General features: G+C 37.3%; 1 protein-coding gene across 3 annotated transcripts in view; it reads left to right on the top strand.

Annotated features, from left to right (window-relative positions):
* Window positions 1-14875, top strand: part of Gria3 (glutamate receptor, ionotropic, AMPA 3) — a 286749-nt gene extending 271874 nt beyond the window's left edge. The window contains exons 14-16 of one of the 3 annotated variants that reach the window (XM_013018079.1): window positions 4756-4870; window positions 7424-7671; window positions 12689-14875. In XM_013018079.1, the coding sequence (XP_012873533.1) occupies window positions 4756-4870; window positions 7424-7669 (361 nt within the window). In that variant the 3' untranslated portion in view covers window positions 7670-7671; window positions 12689-14875. Of the gene's footprint in view, window positions 1-4755; window positions 4871-7423; window positions 7672-12688 lie in introns of those variants that run through there. The other 2 variants (XM_013018080.1, XM_013018081.1) reach the window with 2 other exon arrangements.
* The last annotated feature ends 6582 nt before the right edge of the window (window positions 14876-21457 follow it).

Genomic DNA, 21457 nt, shown 5'->3' with positions numbered 1-21457 from the left:
TATCAGTTAAGGGCCTGCAGTAATTGCTTGAAACATTACCCTGGAGACACATTGCTTCATCACAGTGAAAGGCCCCAGCTGCAAAATATGCCCTTCCTAGGTTGATAGTTATTTGGAGAATGGTGGTCCCTGAAGAAAAGAATCATTATGGATATATAAGGCTGAAGAACTGGAGAAAGCACACTATAGCATGAATGAATATTAATGTTCTATCTGGCCTACCCCATAACTTACTACACAAATATGAACAAATTTGTTCAATCCATCCATGCTTCAAAATCTCTATTGATAAAGTAGAGACCATAAATCTACCTTTTGGGGTGATCACTAAGCATAAACCATAATAACAATAATTAATATGATCACATGAAGGTACTAGGCTGAAAAATAAAAGATGTTTCTTGAGAAAAGTATCTAAGCTGAGATAAACATACATAGCCAGGATCCTTGCCTATGAGAAGCACACAGATTAGTAGAAGTTATAAAACATGGGCAGAAACAATAAGGCAGAAACAATAAAAGATGGTATGGGAAAGAGAAGACATTAGAAGGAGAAGCAAAAATGGCTTCCTGCAAATAGTGACATTTAGAATGACCAAATACCCACCTAATTCCCTTTTCTTTAAAGTACTATACTTCAAAATATGTGTGTGTGTGTGTGTGTGTGTGTGTGTGTGTGTGTAGGAGAGAGTTGATTGGCTTTCACTTGACAATGCATCCAATAAGGTACAGAGAGAGAAAAACTTATGTAGATTTTTTTTCTAAAGCAGGGGGTAACAATGCTCAAGAGGAAATGTACTCAGTACCTTATTTATGTAACTGTAAGCCCTCTGTACAGTATCTCTACAATAAAAAATATTTTGAAAAAGATTTGGTAGAAAAATGGTGAAAAACACCAAATTCAACATGTTTAAATGATGCAACAAACAAGCAACCACATAAAAATTTCCCAATCAAAAAAAAAAGCAAGGTTTTATTTCACTGCCACATTGGAAATTGAGTCTATCCCACAACTGTGGAGTTCTGAAAGATTTAGCTTTTAAAGTGTTCTTTCCTTGGCAGCAATCCTAACCTTGTTAAATGGCATTATCTGCAATTTCTGATTGGAGCTTCAATGTTCCTTAGCTATGCTACAGCTTGAAATGTTTGTTTTCGTTCCCCATGTTTTTTAGAAGTTATCAAAAGCACATTGGTTCCCTGCCAATTTTCATAAACTCTAGTTTTCTCCAAAGGTTAATCTCCTAATAGTGTGTCACTTGTCAGGGTTCTCTTGTGTCCTAGGGTAGCTATGAAGAGATCTAGATGCCTGAGGCCAGGTTTCTCAACCTCAGCATATTTGACTTATCTTCTACTAAATAAGATGTTTAGCACTATCTCTAGTCTCTACTCATGGATGCCTGCAACATTGTCCCACCTAGTTGTGACAAAAAACTAATTCTAGACATTACTAAATGTTACCTGGAGTATACATAGCCCTCCCTCCTCTAGCTGAGAACTCTTTCTCCATGGTAACCTGCATTGTGACTGTGGAGGCCATGACAGTGAAAAGCAGCTACTCACCATTCACAGAAAGGCACTGGATAGCCTAAAGAAGGGAGAGGCCATTTATCGGAAAGATATGGAATTGCTCGCATATTAATGCTGAGTTTTAGGCAAACATGTGTGGTAGCAGCTGAGATCAGACCAGTGACAAAAGAAAAAGATTTCTCTCCTCCAAAATCTGTGCTTCTTAAACTTTGTCATTCCAAGCCTCTTTCATACTCTTCAAAGTTATTAGGAAACCAAGAAAGCTTTTGCTTATGTGTGTTATATCTATTAATATTCACAAAATCACAAATTAAAGCTGAAGAATTTTAAATGCTGTATTCATTTGTTTAGAATATAAACTTAGTAGGTTGGCATACATATTATACTTGTATGAAAAGAATTACATTTTTTCCAAGGCAAAAATGAAAATGAGAAGAGTGATGCTGTCCTATATCACTGCAAAGCTCTTTAATATCTGGCTTAATGTAAGAGAATTCGATCTTCATTTGTTTCTTCCTTCAATCTATGGTGATTTTTACATATCATGTAACCTCCAGGAAATTCTAGTGTGCAATGGGAGAGAGTAATGGTAAAAACAGCAAGTAATATCTTAGAATTACTCTAAAACTTTTGACTTCACAAACTGACTAAAGGGCTTCAAGGATCCACCTTGGGTCCCTGAACCACACTTTGGAGAACTGCTCCTCTAAACTAACATGCAACACTTTCATAAGTCTATCTCACATAAGGGCTGGCAAATATCTTTACAAACCAGAATCTCTAAGAGGCCCTTTTGCAATAAAAAGAGGAAGCACAGAATGGAGGTGTGGTCCTGATTAGCTCAGGTCACCCCTATGTCACTTGAAAACATTTTCCCCTACACCCTGAGACAACTTCAACATTGCTGTCTCACACCGGTGCCTGGCTTAAAGTTTAGTATTAGGAAACAAGTAGTGGTAACATAGTAAGTAATAGGAGAAGAAAGAAAAAGACAGAATTAGTGGAGAGTAGGGGAAAAGGCAGCTCCAACATTGCTCTCAGGGCTACAGATGACCTTCTTCTCCTTTAAAAGAATTCTAACATTCAGCCGAGCACTGGTGACTGTAATCCTAACTACTCAGGATGCTGAAATCTCAGACAGCCCAGGCAGAAAAGTCTATGAGACTCTTATCCCCAATTAATCACCAAAAAAGCTAGAAGTGGAGCTGTGGCTCAAGTGGTAGAATGCTGAACTTGAACACAAAAGCTTAGGGACAATCCTAGACCCAGAGTTCAAGCCCGAGGACAGGCAAAAAAAAAAAATCTAACATTTAACTTGCACAGCTAGTACATTACAAAGACTCCAAAGTTTTGAATGTCTTTTTGTTGCTTCATATTCTAAGCATTTGAGTAATCTTGGATTTGGAGTATTGATGGAAGTAACTTATATAAAGCATAAAAGGACCTCAATTGCCTTGTGAGATACACAATGCAGATATTCTGGCTACAGAATATCTGCAACTAACCAAGAAAGCTTCACCCACTCGGCCACATAAAGTTTATAGTTTTCCAAAGCTCAAGTACCCTGAAATTGCATATTATTTTAAAATGGTGATACCTATCTCAGGCTATCTCAAGATAACATAGCCCCTCTGCACTCAACAGCAAAGGAGGGGAAGAAAGGAAGTAGACTTTGGATATGATACCAGCCACGTATTTATGTCTACAGGAAGTCCAGATGGCAACTGGCTGTGTTAATACATACAGTATATCCAAAATAAATTTTGTGATAGATCCATGGTTTGGTTACCTAAATTTGTGTGATCACCTCCATTTAAGGAAGTGATAGACCAATGTGTACTTCTATCAACAATTTTATTCACATGAACTCAACACAGTTTATCATCTCCCAATAGAATTATGCCACCCTCTCTGGACAACGTATTTTACTTATTAGAAATTTTTCATTTAAAATTCAATAGATCCAAAGTAGTACATGCCTGAAATTTTAGCATTGGAGAGGTAGAAGGAGAACAACCTTGAGTTCAAGACCAGCTTGGGTTGAATAAAACATTCAAGGCCAGGCTAAACCACCTAGGGAGGGCTTGTCTCAAAAACCTTTGAGACTAAAACAAAACAAACAATAAAATAAATTCAATAGCTCTAAAAAGAAAGATAATGGTCATTTATTCCTATTTTACAGCTAAAGAGAATCTCTCAGAAAAAAAAACTTTATCCTATGATTAGTAGGTTTTCACATTTTGCCCCATAACTCCAAATACAGTTTTTATACTTTAATTAGTGAAGGATCAAAGAAATGGAGCAGTGGCCAACCTCTTGGGAATATATAATTCTCCAAGTCTTATTTTAATAGAACACCTTACCTATTGCTCTAGAGTGCTACCCAACAATAGCAAATTCAGTTTGCTATTTACATCATGACATATTAATATTACATTTTGAAGCAATCTAGCCCATTGATTGACCAGAAACACTTTAGAGAGAGCAGTCAGTAACACAAAACCATCCACAGACCATTTTGTCCATAGTAAAAAAAATACTCCACTTATCCAAAACTGAAAGGTTTACATCATTCCTTTACATCATTCCTTTGTGTATAAGAATTTAGAATGCATGCTTGTGAGGTGAGGATATGTATGTAGTATGATTGATTCTTTCAGAGGTCATTGTTCTGTCTGGGAAACAAATATGTATAATTAGGGACAATTACTCAGAAAGCATGTTATTGATGTAGGGTCTATATTCTGTTCAGATTCATTTGTCTCTGTCCACAATACAAGAAAAAAATGCTTCCTTTTCTGGCTCCTCCCCTTCCTAACTCCCCTATATAACTTTCTTTCTGTCTGGAAGTACAATAAGACACCCAGTTAGATCAAACCTAACACACCTCCATCACAACGTTACTACAAGCTGCCGTCGATGATTATCAGGTGAGGAGAGACCCTCCTCACCACACACAGCCCATCTGAGGAGTGCCTTTTTTTCTATCCTCATTATTTAACAGTGTGTGCCGATTACTCAAAGCGATATGGGCAGGCCCTGGTAAATATAGCGTTGCTGTAGTGTTAACTTTTTATAAGGTAATGCTCAGGTTGCCTGCAGTGTCTAAAATTACTCTGTGGCCAGGGCCCCCTGCTTTATCGCTTTCTATAGTTTTAAAATAGTTTGAAGCTTGAATAACATAAAATAACATAATATAATGTTATTTATGTTATTTCCCACGTGAAGAACGCCTGTAAACCTTGCAGTATTGAAACTCAGTGAACAAGGCATCTTAGACAAGCTGAAAAACAAATGGTGGTACGATAAGGGGGAATGTGGAGCCAAGGATTCCGGGAGTAAGGTCAGTCGCTGAAGGTCTTTTTGTACTGATTAGCAATCACATTTTGACCCATTGTTTATTTTCTAACCCCAAATGGCTTTCCCTCCCAACACACACTCCCTGATACAGTGGGACCCCTTTATAACACCAGCACTAAAGACATCAGGCAAATGGCTGCCTCAGAAGCCTGCATATGACATCAATCATGGACTCTATGGAGCTGTTGTTATTATAAGGGAATTCAATCTGGCCTACTGCATATAAAATGCCATAAAATACTGAGCTGTGTTATAAGGAGGTTTTACTGTATTTCACATTTTAAAAGTTCAAAGAGAAAATATAACAATAGCCAAAAGAAAAGATCCAGTTGTGACAGTACTTTTTCTTAGACTCTTACAGTGTCAGAGACTCACTAGTTGTAAATACCTTTGGTTCTTAATATATTATTTATATCATCTGAAAAAAAACAATTGAATTAACAAAGACTGGTCTCTGTAAACAGAATGATTAGCTCCCTCCCAGCTGTCACATTGAATCCAGCATCTGTTTGGATCTCAAATCTTATTAATTCTGTCACATTTCTCTCTTCCAAAGGTGTCATTTGAATCTCTGTACGTAATACTTTTAAATTTTAGTCGCATGCTCCTTAAGGGTACACATTATCAGGATAACATCACATCGATAAGCATGAAACACTCTTCCCCGCCTCCTTCCTGCCCCCTTCACTCCCCTAAGAAAGTTCTTTTTAGTTTCAAGTTTTGCCTTTTCCTTTTTTTGAACTAATATTGTGGTATCAGTTAATCATTTCATGAAATGCCACTCATTTTCCCCGTGCAGCAAACCATTTTGCTACTGTTTTCTACATCCCAAAGCAGGGAATTCTCTGTTGGGAAACTTAAACACATAGAATTCAGTCCTGTTGTAGCTACTGTTATATGAGTTATGGTGAAGGACCTTTTCCCCCTTTGGATGCCATGTATATATACAAATACGATGACAGAGGGAGGGTTAATGAAACTGGTCCATGTCCTAATGGGCTATGGAATATCCTTGTGGTTAGCCTCACCAGTCTCCCTCAGCAGATAATCTAACATTTCTCTGATCTAGCTGTCATTCATCCTAGAAGATTAATGATTTGCAAGGCTGTTGTGGACAAAACATATACCCACACTTCCTCCCTAAATGCAATTTAATTTCAATTGGCCTTTTTATTAAGGCAAAACAAATCAAGGGTGGCTCTTATGAAAATAAGATCAGAAAGACATGGCCATACTCTCTTTCCATTAATTATTTTTAATATACCAGGGATAGCTGGACCTTAGTATTGAAGGTCAGCACTGGCCATCATCTGCTCACCTTCTCATTTAAATAAGATGCTCCAAATCTTAACAAGTTGGGTATTCCATTGAAATACACTCAGCAGCAAAATGGTTACAATCCTTCTAAAAAGACTACAAAATGCTATTTTATTTTATTTTATTCAAAGAAAGACTCCTGGCCCTTGGTGTGTCCTACCTAAAGGTAGGGCTCAAGACACCAAATTTTTTCTTTCCATTGTATAGCAATTCAGTTTTTTGCCTTTTTGTCCAGGCAGATAGCTTAGTCAGACTTGTAGTTTGACCTGAAAGTCACTGACCAACTTCCTCAATTTTTCTCCCTATGTTAAATAAAAAGCTGATAATCATATTTTTTATCATTTTCTACATCCCCTGGAGTCAAAGCTAAAAATGAGCTGGATTGTTTTTCAGCTATCAGTCTCCTGGGAAAGCTTCCTGATTTCTGTGAAGTCAAGCCAGGGCCCAGTGGGTCCTCCTCACAGTATTCTCAAACTCTCAGGAAGATGAAACTGAATGGAGCCAATTCTTTGTGCTGTGCCCTTGTTACAGCAGCACAAAGACTTGCTGCCCTCATTTTGACTAGGATGAGAACTTAGCAACCAGTTCCCAAAGGGAGCAAGTTTTTAGTCACTGGGGAAAAGAGCAAGGGTTAACCCTTTTTTAAACAAACCCTCATAAAGTAACTTAAAACCCAAGACTATCAGGAACCTCTAATATTTCCACCTGGTATCTTAAAGACTAGTTCTTACCAAAGTTTGTCGCAGGGATGAGAAGGGAGAAAGGGATATTGCAGGGCAGAGAGGGGAAAGAGTGCTTCAAGTTCCCAAATGAAAAGTAACATTTGTAGAGATTATGTCACAGCTCAACTCTGGAAAATGGTGTTTAATGAGGCTAGCAGAAGAAGAAATTATGCTTGTGTTTACTCTTTTGTTCCAGTGGCCAAGTGTTATCTTACATAGCTATTGAAATCCATTTTGTGGTACAAAAGGAATGGGGGCAAAAAAAGGTATTTAGATGAGAATCAAAACTGTCAACAGAAGCACAATCTACCATCTTGCTAGCCATTGTAAAACATTAGCCAGTTACCAGAATTGAGCTATTACACCAATATTACACCAATATTTAGTTGTTTTACAACTTTAGAACTATCCTATATATTGTATCCTATATATTGTATTATAATGTCCCATTGCCTTTGTTTTCCCCAAGAACTAATCACATTGTTCATTTCTCTTAGGACAAGACCAGCGCTCTAAGCCTGAGCAATGTGGCAGGTGTTTTCTATATACTTGTCGGAGGTCTGGGGCTGGCCATGATGGTGGCTTTGATAGAATTCTGTTACAAATCACGGGCTGAGTCCAAACGCATGAAACTCACAAAGAATACCCAAAACTTTAAGCCTGCTCCTGCCACCAACACTCAGAATTATGCTACATACAGAGAAGGCTACAACGTGTATGGAACAGAAAGTGTTAAGATCTAGGGGTACGGTTAAGGTCTAGTAAACTAATCAGCCTTACATTATTTTTTTCCTTTTGTTCCTTACTTTGATTTAATGTTTTAAGCATTGTCTCTTCTTTGCAACCATTCAACTCTGAAAACAATGTTTTATTTTCTTGTTATGGAATCATGCTTTTCTAATAACATAGTTGGAATTAAATTACAGTTTGTGAAAGACAGGCATGATGGCACAAACCTGAAATCCCAGTACTCTGGAGGCTGAGGCAGGAGAATCGTGAGTTCAAGACCAGTTTGAGCTAGACAGGAAGATTCTGTCTCAAAAAATAAAACAGCACAAATACTAAAGAGATCTATCAGTACTATTCAATAGAAATACACATGAACCATATATGTGAATTACATGTATAATTTTAAATGTTTTAGTAGTCACATTTTAAAAAGTAAAAAAAAGTTAATTTTAATGATGTATTTCATTGATGCCAATATCTCCAAAATAGAATTTTAACATGTTGTAAACTAAATAAGAATATTAAAAATAAATTACATATTTTATACTCTTTTATCCATCTAATCTTAGAAATGCTAGCTATATTTTATACTTATGATATATCTTGACTCAACTCATACTACCTACACATCAAATATTCAATAGTCACATGAGGCTAGTACTTACTATGTCGGATAATACAACTTTAGAAAAAGCATTTGTTCTGGAACTGATGTTAAAATTAGAACTAGAATAATGCCCTGCCACCACAAGTAGCACAGGGAGTTGAAGTTCCCTTCAGTAAGTAGTAGAATCCTCAAACAAATTTCTTAATCTTTGAGTTTCTTTGTTGTCCCTTCTTTGGAACTGATGCTCAGGTAAGTGTCTCTCAATGGATAGTCTAGGCTCCTTGCTGCTAGCCAAACACAAATTAATACTTAGGTGACCCTGATGGATATCAGACAACTTCAAAGACAAGTTTATATTAGGATAAAATTTCCACTTTGGAAATCTTTAATATATATTTATATCATTATCATCTTCAAGTATATATGTCATCATTGGCATGCCTAACTAAAATGGAATAGAACAACTAGAAACTTCATATCCCTTGTTTAAGATTGGAAATTTTGACTTCATGAGTAAATGTGTTTGAATATCTATGAAGGTATTTATGTTCTGACCTTTGTATATTTGACATTATAGATCTAAATTCAGACAAGTTTTAAACTTGTCATCCAAAGTTGCACTCATCTTTACCATAGAAAACATGATTTTGTTGAATGAAGTTGCTGGTTGTGCTTTCCTCTCACAGGCTGCAGTCTTTTGCCACAGCATCTTTAGTACTGTGAACTAACCTGCTGACAAAATGCTGGCATTGCATTGGTGAATGTTCAACCCATGGATGAATCTATAATCAACACTCTGCATGCAAGCATTTAATGTCCTCCTGACTTTAGTCTTTAGGTGATATAGACCCATTAAAACTGGGAAACATTAGTTGGGGTTTTTTTAAGGAGTAACTTTTTTCACATGATTGATTTCAATCTAGTGAATTCCCCCAAATTTTGAGATACTGATACCCAATAAAGTAATAATACATATTAAATCATATGTTAGCTGTCTTTAGTTAGTTAGATAACTAACTAAAACCCAACTACACCAAATGATTTTCTCAACAACACAACTACATAGTAGTAGTTTCAGGTCTAGAATCAAGTCCTTCTGCCTCCTGTAGCTGTATTCTGTACTAAACCATGCTACTATCTTTAACCAGCCATGGCCTAGTGGTCTCCAGGAAACTTGAAACCTCAATGAGATTTTTTTGAATGGAGAGCAGATCTGAAGTCTCTGTCCTACTTAACCATAAAAAGAGTCGTGAGGAACCTTAAGAAGCCTCCATATGCTTGTCTAGTGTGCATATGTCTTGTGCATTCTACACAAGATTGATGTTAAGCCTTTCCTGCTTTCACTAGAAAAGATTGTAATTTGGCTGAGGGCACAGATAGCTTCAAGATTCCACCAATCATTCGATCTGAGAATCTATGTCCCTTTTCCCCAACTACCATAGTTTCTATTGCTTATTTAAAAAAAAACAGAATAGTTCACCACAAACATCAATATGCACATGAATCATGTAGGAATCTTGTAAAAAATGTGCCTTCATTCAGCAGATCTATGACAGGTCCTCAAGTTCTACATTTCCCACAAATCCAAGGGTCATGCAGGTGTTGCTGGTCCCAGCAGTGGTAATATTCTGGAGTAAATAAACTCAGATAACATAACTTAAGCAAAGAGGGGTGGGGGGAGAAGAGGAAAGGAAGAAGGAAGGAAATGAAAAAAAGGTAAAGGTAAAGCAAGAAAACAAAAAGATAGGGTAAGGAAAGAGAAAATAAGAGAGGGAAAGGAAGAGAGAGGAGGAAGAAAAATAGTAGGGAGGGAACAGAACATTATAGTCCTAAAGCAGAGGCCTGAACCCTCAAGCATCAATGCTGGGAGGAATATTCTCAGAAATAAACTTATCACAACTCTAGCTGCTCAGCTTTTTAGTTATCTTCCGTGATCCACTTTTGTGGAGCAAATTCACACTAATTAAGACAAAAACTTTTCATTTTAATAGACACCAATGCCAACATGGTTAAAACTTAGTTAGCTAGCACCTGGAAGCAATCTCTAGGATAATAAGAAAACCTAGGAGACAGCCTCTGCAAATAAATCTGTCCTCAAGGCCTATGCAGACTCTAGACAAGAAGAGAAAGCCTCAGGCAATGCCATTAAAATCTCACATGTGGCAGTCAAAAGATACAAAGCAGGCTGAGCAGAAAACAGAACCTCTCTATTGTCTTCAGCCAGTTGATCATGTAACATTAGGGGAATGCTGGTAACAGAAAGATGATGCTCTTCGCCCATTCATCTTCCATTTCCCAAGAAGTTCTGAAATATCACCTAGTGACTTCTAATTTGTTACCTAGTTATTAGGCTTCTGTGTCTTTGAGTTGGCCTATTTACATCAGACTCTATTCGGGGTATAGAGCTGGAGAAGCATTGTGAGGTTTTACTTTTATTGCTAATTATCAGAGCCTGCCCTGGGGGGTTATGGTGTTAATAATTATTCAGGTGAAATGATTCAGGGCAAATCATCTGCAAGAACATTATCCAGTAAAATCTGATTGATAAGAAGGCATCTTTAAACAATGAAGGAATCATCTTTCATATTCTATGGATGATAGTAAGGTCAGGGTTATTGAACTCATGGGAACTTGTGCCTCAGCCTCAGATCATGGTCAGCACCTACCAGGGAAAGGATGGCTTCGTGACTCCCTGGTGCCTCTCTGAGTTACTGACCAACTGCTGGAAACATGCCTCCCCCACCACCACCACCAAACACGCCCTGACAAATGACTGTCAAGTGCTGCAGACCCACTTTCTCCAACTATAGGTAGACTCAGCTAGTTGTTCTCAGAAACAATTGCCTCATTGATGTTCAGAACTATGTCTGGATTCTTGCCTTCTTCAACAATTGTTTCTGAAATCCCACTCTTTGCAAGACTACAAGATGTCTAAAACTTGGCAAAAATATTATTCTTTTTGCTCTAAAACCATTCTATGTTGTCTCCTAGGAAATCCAAACTTTGTTCATGAAGTCTAGTTTCAAAGTGATCAATTTTCTTTCTCTAGCCTATGCATAAGCATTATTTCCCTTGTAATACTGGAGTTTGAACTTACGACCTTATACATGCACCTTTCTCTGCTGGCTCTCTACCAATTAACCACATCTCCAACTGAGACAGACACACACAAAGGCAGAGACAGAGACACAGAGAGAATATTCACAGAATATTCTGGGCTACCTCATTCTGAATAACTGAGGTGGTGATGTTCTTTCTCCTCGAGGACTTTTTTTTTAATCCCAGTGATAGTACTTCTGTTATTACCATATAACCAGGGCATAGAGGTACTGAGAGATTCGATCCTTTTCTTAGAGTCATGGAACTAGATAGGAAAATCCCAGTATGAAGAGAGACTTTTATAACTTCCTACCACAGATACAAAACTTTTCCAAGCTAGAGAATCATTTAACTCAGGTCCTAGGGGCTCCAAGGAAGAGACTGACCACTACCATGTTAGTTTTATTCTTCCTTCCTTATGGCTCTTTGCCTTCAGGTTCACCTTTAACATTCTTCTTGCAGACACTTTTATTCCAGGACCAATGGTAGATAATAATTATGTCATTCCTTTGAGCTAAATGCAATTTGTTTTCTCAAGAGAAAAATAAATGTTCCATTAGTGTACAGGAAAAGGAATGGGAAGGGGATGTAGTAAGCTTGAGGAGAGGACAAGAAAGTGGTCCTTAAAATGAATCCCCTGCACTAGTTAATGTATCCACTAGTTAATGCTGCACCAGTAGCATCTCAATCAGGCCCAAAATGTCAGGACAAAGATCCCATGGAAGACACATACAGATTCAGGGGCATTACTGCTCTGGCCTCTTTCTGGAATGCTCTGTCTCTTTAAATTCCTTTGTACTGTTTTCAGACTTTAAAAAACTAAGGTTGTAGGTATTAAGAGAAATAAGCAGTCATCTTTCTGATAATAAACAGGAAATTTTCACCTCACACTCAAAACAGATTTTAATTCAGTAAGCCATAAAACTCAGTCCTAGGTTCTTTCTCATGGGTTTTGCCAACAGAAAACACGCTTCAGTGTATTTCTCCCAAATGTCTCTATTTGTCACTAAAAACTTTCTGGTATACCTACACCCTGAGTGATTAAAGTTTTGAGTTAAACTTCATACAATGCTTCTATATTTCTTAGTACATTAATGCATATAGTAGAGAATGATTCTAATTCAATCTATTGTGTAGCACTTAGATCTAGTTAAAGAATTCAACTCTACCTATTGCCTAAAGTCAGCTTACTGAGATATAGCCCCAGTAATGCAAGTTGGAGAAAACAGCCATGGTTTTTATCCAACCTAGATTGAGCCATAAGAAACTTCTCAATTCTCAATAGAAAGCCCTTTCGAATTTAAATCCCCCCCACTTGCCTTTGCAGATCCCTTCCCACTGGAGGCATGAGATGAGAGGAAATCACCGAAAACATGGCTGCTTCAAGGATCCTGAGCCAGATTTCACTCTCCTTGGTGTCGGGCATGACACGAATATTGCTGATGGTGCAATGACCTTTCAATAGGAAAAACTGATTTTTTTTTCCTTCAGTGCCTTATGGAACACTCTGAGACTCGCGACAATGCAAACAAACCATCATTGAAATCTTTTTTGCTTTGCTTGAAAAAAAAATTAAAATAAAACCAACAAAAAATGGACATGCAAGATTCCAGTATGCGAAAAAAAATCGTATTTAAAAAAGTCAATTCAACAAAAGCCATTCTTTGATACCACTGCACAGTATACAAATACCATGTTCTTTAATACACACACGCAAATTTCAAATTCCAATTCAGCAAAATAGCCCCATCTTAGCTAAAACAATTAATTCTTCTTGATTGAGAAAAAAAAATTTGTCTCCCAATATTCAGGAAGACAGACTGGCATTTCTTCTAGGATCTGCTGACCAGATGTTTTTGGTATTTCCTGTTGGTGGTGAAGTTCTGTGTCCCCTATTTCCTTCAATGTTGCTGAAATGTGTATATCTTTAGAATGTAAATGCCACACTTAAGAAAATTCAAATGCTTTGGAAAGGGACTGAACGGTGACTTCTCTGTGTTCATGCAATGGTTTTGTGAAAATGATTTGCTATCTTCTCACATGGTAAAGGGTTTAACACAGCTTTTGAAATTGACTCCCGTGTGTAGCAAGGGATGAGGCACTATCAGGTATACCTATCGGTGCTTTCCGAAAACGGATCCCGGGGCTTTCTAAGAAGCCTGGAATTTCAGCTCACAGATCTGTTTTTCTTGCTTTAGTGTGCATTTTAAGTCAATATAGCTGAGTATTTAGCATTGAGGTGAGGGAAATGCTGCCTATATTCCCAGACGTGTTTAGAATATCTTTCTCAGAATCAACACTGTGTTTAGCTCTGCTTTCTCTGCTAAGTATGCCTTTCAAGTGTACACCACGGAGACAGGACTGCGTTGCAAGGCGGGCCAGTGGGTTCAGACCACTCTTCTCGATTTGACTTGACTCTTGCTTGGTCTGTCTTACCAGCTGTTGCCTGTTACCACCCATGGCTCTCCGTCAGACTGCATGTGTCCTTTTCTAGTTTGCAAAGAACTAAACTGCATTTCCAAACCTATTGCTAACATGAGGGCCTCAGCATCACTCGCAGGTCCTTGCTTGGAGCAGTTTCACTACTGACTCTCAGAAGATCGCGCCGCTGCTCCATGGGCTATCAAGTAACAAATAGCATCATCAGAACAGTCAGAGGAAATAGTCTCCGCTCACTAATTACCTCCTATATAATGATGTATGCTTTCTGTAGTTCAGTAGTTTGCATTCATCAGTAACGTGCATTGGGAAGTTTCCAGACTGTAAAAACTAGGAGCTCGCCTTCATTTCCCAAGTGTGACTGACCCTTAGATGCTTAGTTGATCTGCTGCATATTTGCTCTTGTCTTCAGAAAAGAATGGAAGTCTCGTTCCAACGAAACATTTCCAGAAAAGTGTAATATAAACTTTCATTCCAAAAAATTGTGGTCATAAGCGAATAACTCACCTGTCAGATTTTAAATGGTATTGAACACAAAAGAAAGCTGTTGTGTTTCTGTTTTTGTTTTGTTTTCATGAAACTGTGATTTTCAACTTATGAATGCTATTATGTCCCAGTGAGGGAAGCTAATACTGTGTGAATACGAAGTTGTATAATACAAACAAACCAACCTATACATAAATGTTTTCATAGGCACTGTATAAAGAGAAATGTATGTTTATTGACTCAAATCAGGTTTTCAAAGAAAAAATGTCACTGGGATAAAGAAGCGGGTAAATTGGTTTGTTATTTTAAAAAACAAACAAACTTGCATGTTTAAAAAGATGTTGATTGCTTCAAATTTCTGCTACTAACTTCAAGCTATGGGAGTTTGACGATAAGTCACTTGAGGATTTTTTTCCAATTCTTTTCTTTTTGTTGTTTAAGCTGTACTTCAGTGAACAGAAAAATTGCCAAGCAAACTAATGGCCGTAAAAGTGTAAATTGCATGTGTGGGCATAATTACAGAGCCTCATTGCTATGAGGTATTGTACAAAGTTTTAATACATTTTGTAAATAAATTGTAAAGAAAGAATTCAGTATCTCCACTTTGTTTCAAATTCACTTGATGGAAATGCCAAAAAACTACTATTCACTAATTGGCTTCCCATCTGAAGCTTTGCCAATGATGTACCGATCATCTTTCTGGTAATTTTCACAAAGGATAGTTTCTTTTCCCAACTCAACAACAACCCAGTTGGGTTCAGACCCCTCATCTGAAATGAAGTCATATACCTATACCATGGGTCTTCCACTCCCATTCTTTGCCTCCTCCACCTTTGTGACCCTTTCTTTTCCCCCACTGGAAAAATCTTTACTGCACAAAGGGCCATTGACTTAGAATAGAAAGAGAAAGAATGAATTTAGGACCATGGATTTTCTAAGATTTCTGAGGGAGAAATGAAAGGCTAATGATCAAGTCTGATTTGTAGATTCTGAACATGGAATACAAATGTATCCAATAAATTAAGCTGGTTATATGCAAACCAGTTTTATATTATGATCACCACGGAAGACAAAAAACAGTAATAGGAGGGGAATACCCGGGATAATTTGCAACTGAGTCAGAAAAGAGGAAAAGTCCAGTTGAGTTATTAGAGAGATAAAGAAAGATACATGGGGGAGTTAGGGAGCTAAGAATACAAGACCTTAGAGAAGAAGGAAAGTAGGAATAGGTAAAATCTCTCAGGTAAAGATTGTGATATAGTCACACTATGGTCAACTTGATCTATATTCTCCAGTATAATTAGTAGCATTTTTACAGTCCTCTGAAATTCTGATTAGCTTCTGAATCACTTATACTTTATAATAACTCTTCAATTTCTGTTTTCATCTACTTAAATAAGACACATATAACAGTCCTATCAAAAGAAAATTGATTCTATAAGGAACAGATTCAGAGACTAGACCTGATAATCGCCTTGGGGCCTGATGAAATCAGTTCAAGTACCAGATTACATCCCCAATTCTTCCAAAATAATACATTTCTATGTTAACAGGAACTCTAATTCCCTACTCAAAAAGAGAAGGTAATCTTATATGTGGTAGCAGATGAGAGTGAAACAGGATTTTAGTTTAGGTAGAGTTTGGGGTTCTTTTCTCTCCTTGGAGGAGAAACAAAAATACTTTCAGTGTTTCCAAAATTGGACTGTAAATTGCTATATATTTTGCTTACATATAAGGCCAGTCTTGCCAACTAGGTCTGGAAAAGGCTCTATACTTTAAATGACTTTCTCCCACTATACACAGAAGTAGAATGACTCTTGATCACTGCTACAGTTTTCTTGATATATTAGGATCCACAACTAATCACACTCTATCAAAAGAACAATCTTCAAAGAGGAAAAGCAAATGTGTTTGAAGGAACCCTTGATGGAATCATAGGAGAAAAGGTGCTGCAAATTGCCTTACTGTTGTTGGGTGGGGGAAATTGTTGACTATGGCTTGGGGAAATGAACATAGAGAACAAACTGAGAAGGCAGAACAAAATCATGATTCCTCATAATCCAGATACAATCAGGCAAAGGATGCATTAACATTCTATCTCACATGGGTCAGAACATGGTTATAGCACAAATGCCTCGAAAATGCATTACTAGTAGGACATTTACTTCCAAAATTGGAGCCAACTTGTCAGCCAATCCTAGCTATATCCTCCTTTATTGCTCCCACAGTGTTGGGCTGTGCTTTCTGGTCACAGTGTCATCACATTACATGGCAGACAAGAAACTGACCAGTAATATAACTATAGGCAATTGTGAGAAGACACAAAATATAGGATTCCATCAGGCAATTTCTCTTGAATCTAAGGGAACTAGGAGAACTTATAAGTTTTACCCCTATCATTCTGGCCTCAAGGAATGGTATATCCTTGGGAGAAAGTGTTGGGTGGCTAAGAATTAGTGAAATTTGCCTCCAGAATCAAAAATGAAAGAATAAATTACAAAGAAACATCATGCACCTTAAAGACAGGGTACCATGGGGAACTCATATATTCTTCATGAACACAGAGGACATTTGGAATTTTCAAAAGCTCCCTGAGAGGATATTGTCAGAAAAGGTTGTTGGGTTGGGTGGTCTATAAATGTCCACCTCCATGTCTTCAACATCCTATGAATAGTCAGAACTATTCATAGGACTCATTTAGAGGAACAAAATTCCCAAGCTTTCTGACAGCCATTGTCATTGCAATCATCTACCTGTTTGTGTTCAGAAGAGTAAATACAAGTGAAAAGGCAAAGAGAACATTTTCCATTTGAAATCCTTATGGTATTTTCGTGAAGCAGAAATTCAGGCAAGAATAAACACAGAATCTGACTTGCCATCATCTACATCATCACCAAGATTGCAAGCCCTTTGAGGGCACAAACTATATTCCTTCCTCATCCGATGAGATGAGGAAGATAGTGTATCTCCTCCCTCCACCACTTTATACAGGTCATGTTGGGATATGGTGAACCTCTGCAGCTGAGACAAACCAGGCCACAGCAAACCTCTATCAGGCCAAAACTTAGAACAACCAGTGTATCCATCCTCTTAACAGGAAGTAGTTGCTTATTTGTTGAGCTGTGATAGCCTAGCTAGAAGTAGAAAATAACCTGCAATGGAAGCCTAAGAAATAATCTCCCCATGCCAGTAGTTTTGGTAAAATTACCCTTACAGTAGTTACACTGTGTTTCAATCCTACAGCAAAGTAGTATATTTACATTTTTAATAAATACTCACTAAGCCTGAAAAAATTAATTAAGCTCCAGTGGCAACTCACAGGAAGCTTAATTTTAGGCAGATTGAGAGACAATTTTTTAAAATATTTCTGAACATTACAGTCTTCTCCCATGGCGAATATAAGTCTCTCACAAAATTCAAACCCGTTTTCAACCTAGGACTCACATTTCTTCCCCTTTTTTTAGCTAAAAAAGTATTGCAAATCCATTTCTACTTTCTTAATTATTGGTAAATGATTCCTGCCACCATCAATCCACAGAAATTTCCCTTGGTGTGGTCATCAATAAAACTGTATGAGAAGAGATGGAAAACATTGACCCATTAGCTAAATCCAGCTACCTATGTTGGTTAATAAACTTTTATTAAAATAATCCACATCCATTTATCTATAAATTATGTATGGATGTTTTCAATCAACAAAATGTAAAATATTTACTAGCTGACTACTTAACTTAAAATTTCCCCATTTGACCTGCTTGATAGTCATTATCTTATTTGAACTATTTCTAGACTTGGTGCTATTTATCTCTGCTATTGTGGAAATTTCTATTGTTTTCACTTATGTAGCAGTACACTTTCTTGGTTTTCCTTCTACATAGCTGCTTAGCTGCTGCTAACTTATTTCTGGGCCTTCTCTTCTGTCTCTCAGTGTCAATGTTCTTCTGAATTCCAAGTTCGTCCTTTCTTCCTACTCAGCACACTTCTTCTGAGCCCTATTTCATGGTTTCCATTTCCACTTAGATTATGATATCTATTTCTATCTCAAACCGCTCTCCACAAGCTCTAAACCAATGTCCATTAGACATGTGGTTGTCCACTTTAAAACATTCCTGATAGGGACAGAGTCTCAAGGTCACCTGATGGGGTAGGAAGGAGAGAAGAGAGTTAAGTAGAGGCAAAGAGTGCAGTACTAAAGCTACACAGGGTGGCCTGTGCATATGGGAGTGTTCTAGACCATCATATTTTGGTTACACAAATCTGAACATGTGAAAAAATAGCAGAAGCCTAAGGACACACATGCTTATGCATATAGTCCAGCAAAATGTGACCACGCCACTGTTAGTCACAGCATGTTGGCTTGCTTTACTACTGGCTGATATTACAGCTATCACTATGCAAGATGTCAACTTGTAGGAAGTAGAGGTTGTTGAGGCACGTGTAGAGGCACGTGTGGTAATTCTTTATACAGCCAAATTCTCAACAGAAATTCAAAAACCTATGAGAGCTTGAAATAACCTATTTCAAGATCTGAAAGAAAATAATTGTCAGTCTTAATTTAGTATCCAGTAACAGTTATACCACAAAATTGAAGGAGAAATAAAAACCTACCATAGTAAAAACTAAAGAAATTTATAACCACTAAGTTAGCACTACAGAAGATACTTAAGATAATCATAAACACAGAAAACATAGAAGATCAGAAAGATCATAGGAATGGTTAGACCCTACAAGGAGAGTAGAATGAAAAATGAAGATTAGAAAGAATTAAATAACCCGGCCACTGGTGGCTCATACTTGTAATCCTAGCTACTCAGGAGGCTGAGATCTGAAGACAACATTCAAAGCCAGACCAAGCAGGAAAATCTATGAAACTCTCATCTCCAATTAACTAGAAATGGACCTGTGCTCAAAGTGGTAGAGCAGCAGCCTTGAGAAAAAATTGCTCAAGGACAGCACCAAGGCCCTGAGTTCAAGCCCCATGAACAGAAAAGGAAGAAAAAAAAATAAAATATTACAAAGCCACAAAGTGTCAGGTATCACTATATATATATATATTGACAATAACTCTAAATATTAAGGGTCTCAATTCTTCAATCAAAAGAAATAGACTGGTTGGAATTTAAAAATAAAACTTAATTATTTATTTCCTACAGCAAATGCACCTCACTGACAAAGACAAACATAGGCTTAAAATAAAAGTATGGAGGATTTTCTAGACAAATGGAGCCCCAAAGCAAAATAGATTAATATGCTTTTACATGACAAGTCAGATTTCAAAACAATATCAGTCAAATGAGACACTTCACTTTATGTTGAAGAAACAATAAAAAGACATAGCAATTATAAACATTTACCCAAATATTAACACATCCAATTACATAAAACAAACACTACTTATAATAGTAGATGGCTTCAATTTGCAACTTTCACAAATAGATTATCCAGACCAAAAAGAAAATCATACTCCATAACTAAGTAACACTGTAGAGCTAGTAGAATTGGAGATAACTATAATAGTTGTACTATTTATGCTCCCACTGATAGTATATTAGGGTTACTTCTCATGTCCTTGCCAGAATTTCTTATTATTACTTTTTAATAATAGCCATTCTAAGCTGGGCACCAGTGGCTTACACTTGTAATCCTAGCTACTCAGGAGGCTGAGATCTGAGGATTAAGGTTCAAAGCCAGTCTGGGCAGGAAATTCCATGAGACTCTTAGCTCCAATTAACCACCAGAAAACCAGAAGTGGTGCTGTGGCTCAAAGTGGTAGAGTGTTAACCTTGAGCTGAATTGTTCAGGGACAGCACCCAGGCCCAGAGTTCAAATCCCACTACCAACCAAAAAATAAATAGCATTCTAACTAAAGATGATATCTCCATGTAGTTTTCATTTGTATTTTTCTGATGACTAATGATATTGAGAATTTTTATGTGTTTATTGATCATTTGTATTTCTCATAAGGAATTCTGTTCAGAGCATTAGTTTCGGTCTGGATTCCTCATATGAACAAAGTCATTCAATATTTGGCTTTATTTTAGCTTATCTTGCTTAGCATAATCTCTAATTTTGCCCATTTTCTTGCAAATGAAATAATTTCATTCTTTCCACCACTGAATAACACTCTGTGTGTGTGTGTGTGTGTGTGTGTGTGTGTGTGTGTGTGTGTGTGTACCACCTTTTCTTTATCCATTCATTCATATCTGGGTACCTAGACCTATTCCACAGCATGGCTATCAAAAACAGTGCTGCAATAACTATGGATGTGCAGGTGTCCCTCTTATAAATTGACTCACAGTCCTACCAATGTAAACACGTCCAAGAATCATATAATATGGTCATAATTTTTTAGTTTTTTGAGGAGTTTCCATATTGATTTCTATAGTATTCATTCTAGTTTACTTTCCTACCAACAATATATAAAGGTTCCTTTTCCCCACATCTTGTCAGTGTTTATTAGTTTTCTTAAAGATTGCCAATCTCAGTACAGTTTTTATTTACATATCCTTTAGGCTAAGGATGTTAAACATTCCTTTTTACATGTATTATTAGTAGTACAGACATGTCTTTAATCTCCACACTTGAAAGGTTAAAGCAAAATTGTAAATTTGAGGTCACCCTTGGCTACACAGTTAAGTCTTATCTCTAAAATAATATAAAAATAATTTAAATCTCCATCATCTGGAATCTGTCCTCTGCCCCAGGTCCAGGTATTAGGATAAGTACCCTCATGGTAGAAGAAGACAGATAAGGCTGTCAAGATCCCAGTGGATCTTTTGGTGTCTCACTGCTGTCTGGTGCTCCCTAGATTAATGATCCTGAATAAGCACCCAATCACTGACCTAAATAATTCCATTTGTTTTTGATTCCATCTTAGTGTTTTGTTTTTTCCTTGAGTTCTCCCTAGTCATTCTCTCCTATAGTTACCTTGGACTCAAAGAACAATAGGCTTGAACAATGTGCATCTTATGACATTATCAATGATCTCTTTATTTTTTTATTATTTTTTTTGGGTCCAGTCGTGGGGTCTGAACTCTGGGCCTGGGAGCTGTCCCTCAGGTCTTCAGCTCAAAGCTAGTGCTCTACCACTTGAGCCACAGCGCCACTTCTGGCTTTTTTCTTTTTGCTTATGTGGTGCTGAGGAATCGAACCCAGGGCCTCAGGCATGCAA

The sequence above is a fragment of the Dipodomys ordii genome, unplaced genomic scaffold (assembly GCF_000151885.1).
Source record: "Dipodomys ordii isolate 6190 unplaced genomic scaffold, Dord_2.0 Scaffold38, whole genome shotgun sequence".
Lineage (NCBI taxonomy): Eukaryota > Metazoa > Chordata > Mammalia > Rodentia > Heteromyidae > Dipodomys > Dipodomys ordii.
Note: the sequence above shows the minus strand (reverse complement) of the source record. Positions and strands in the feature narration are given on the sequence as shown.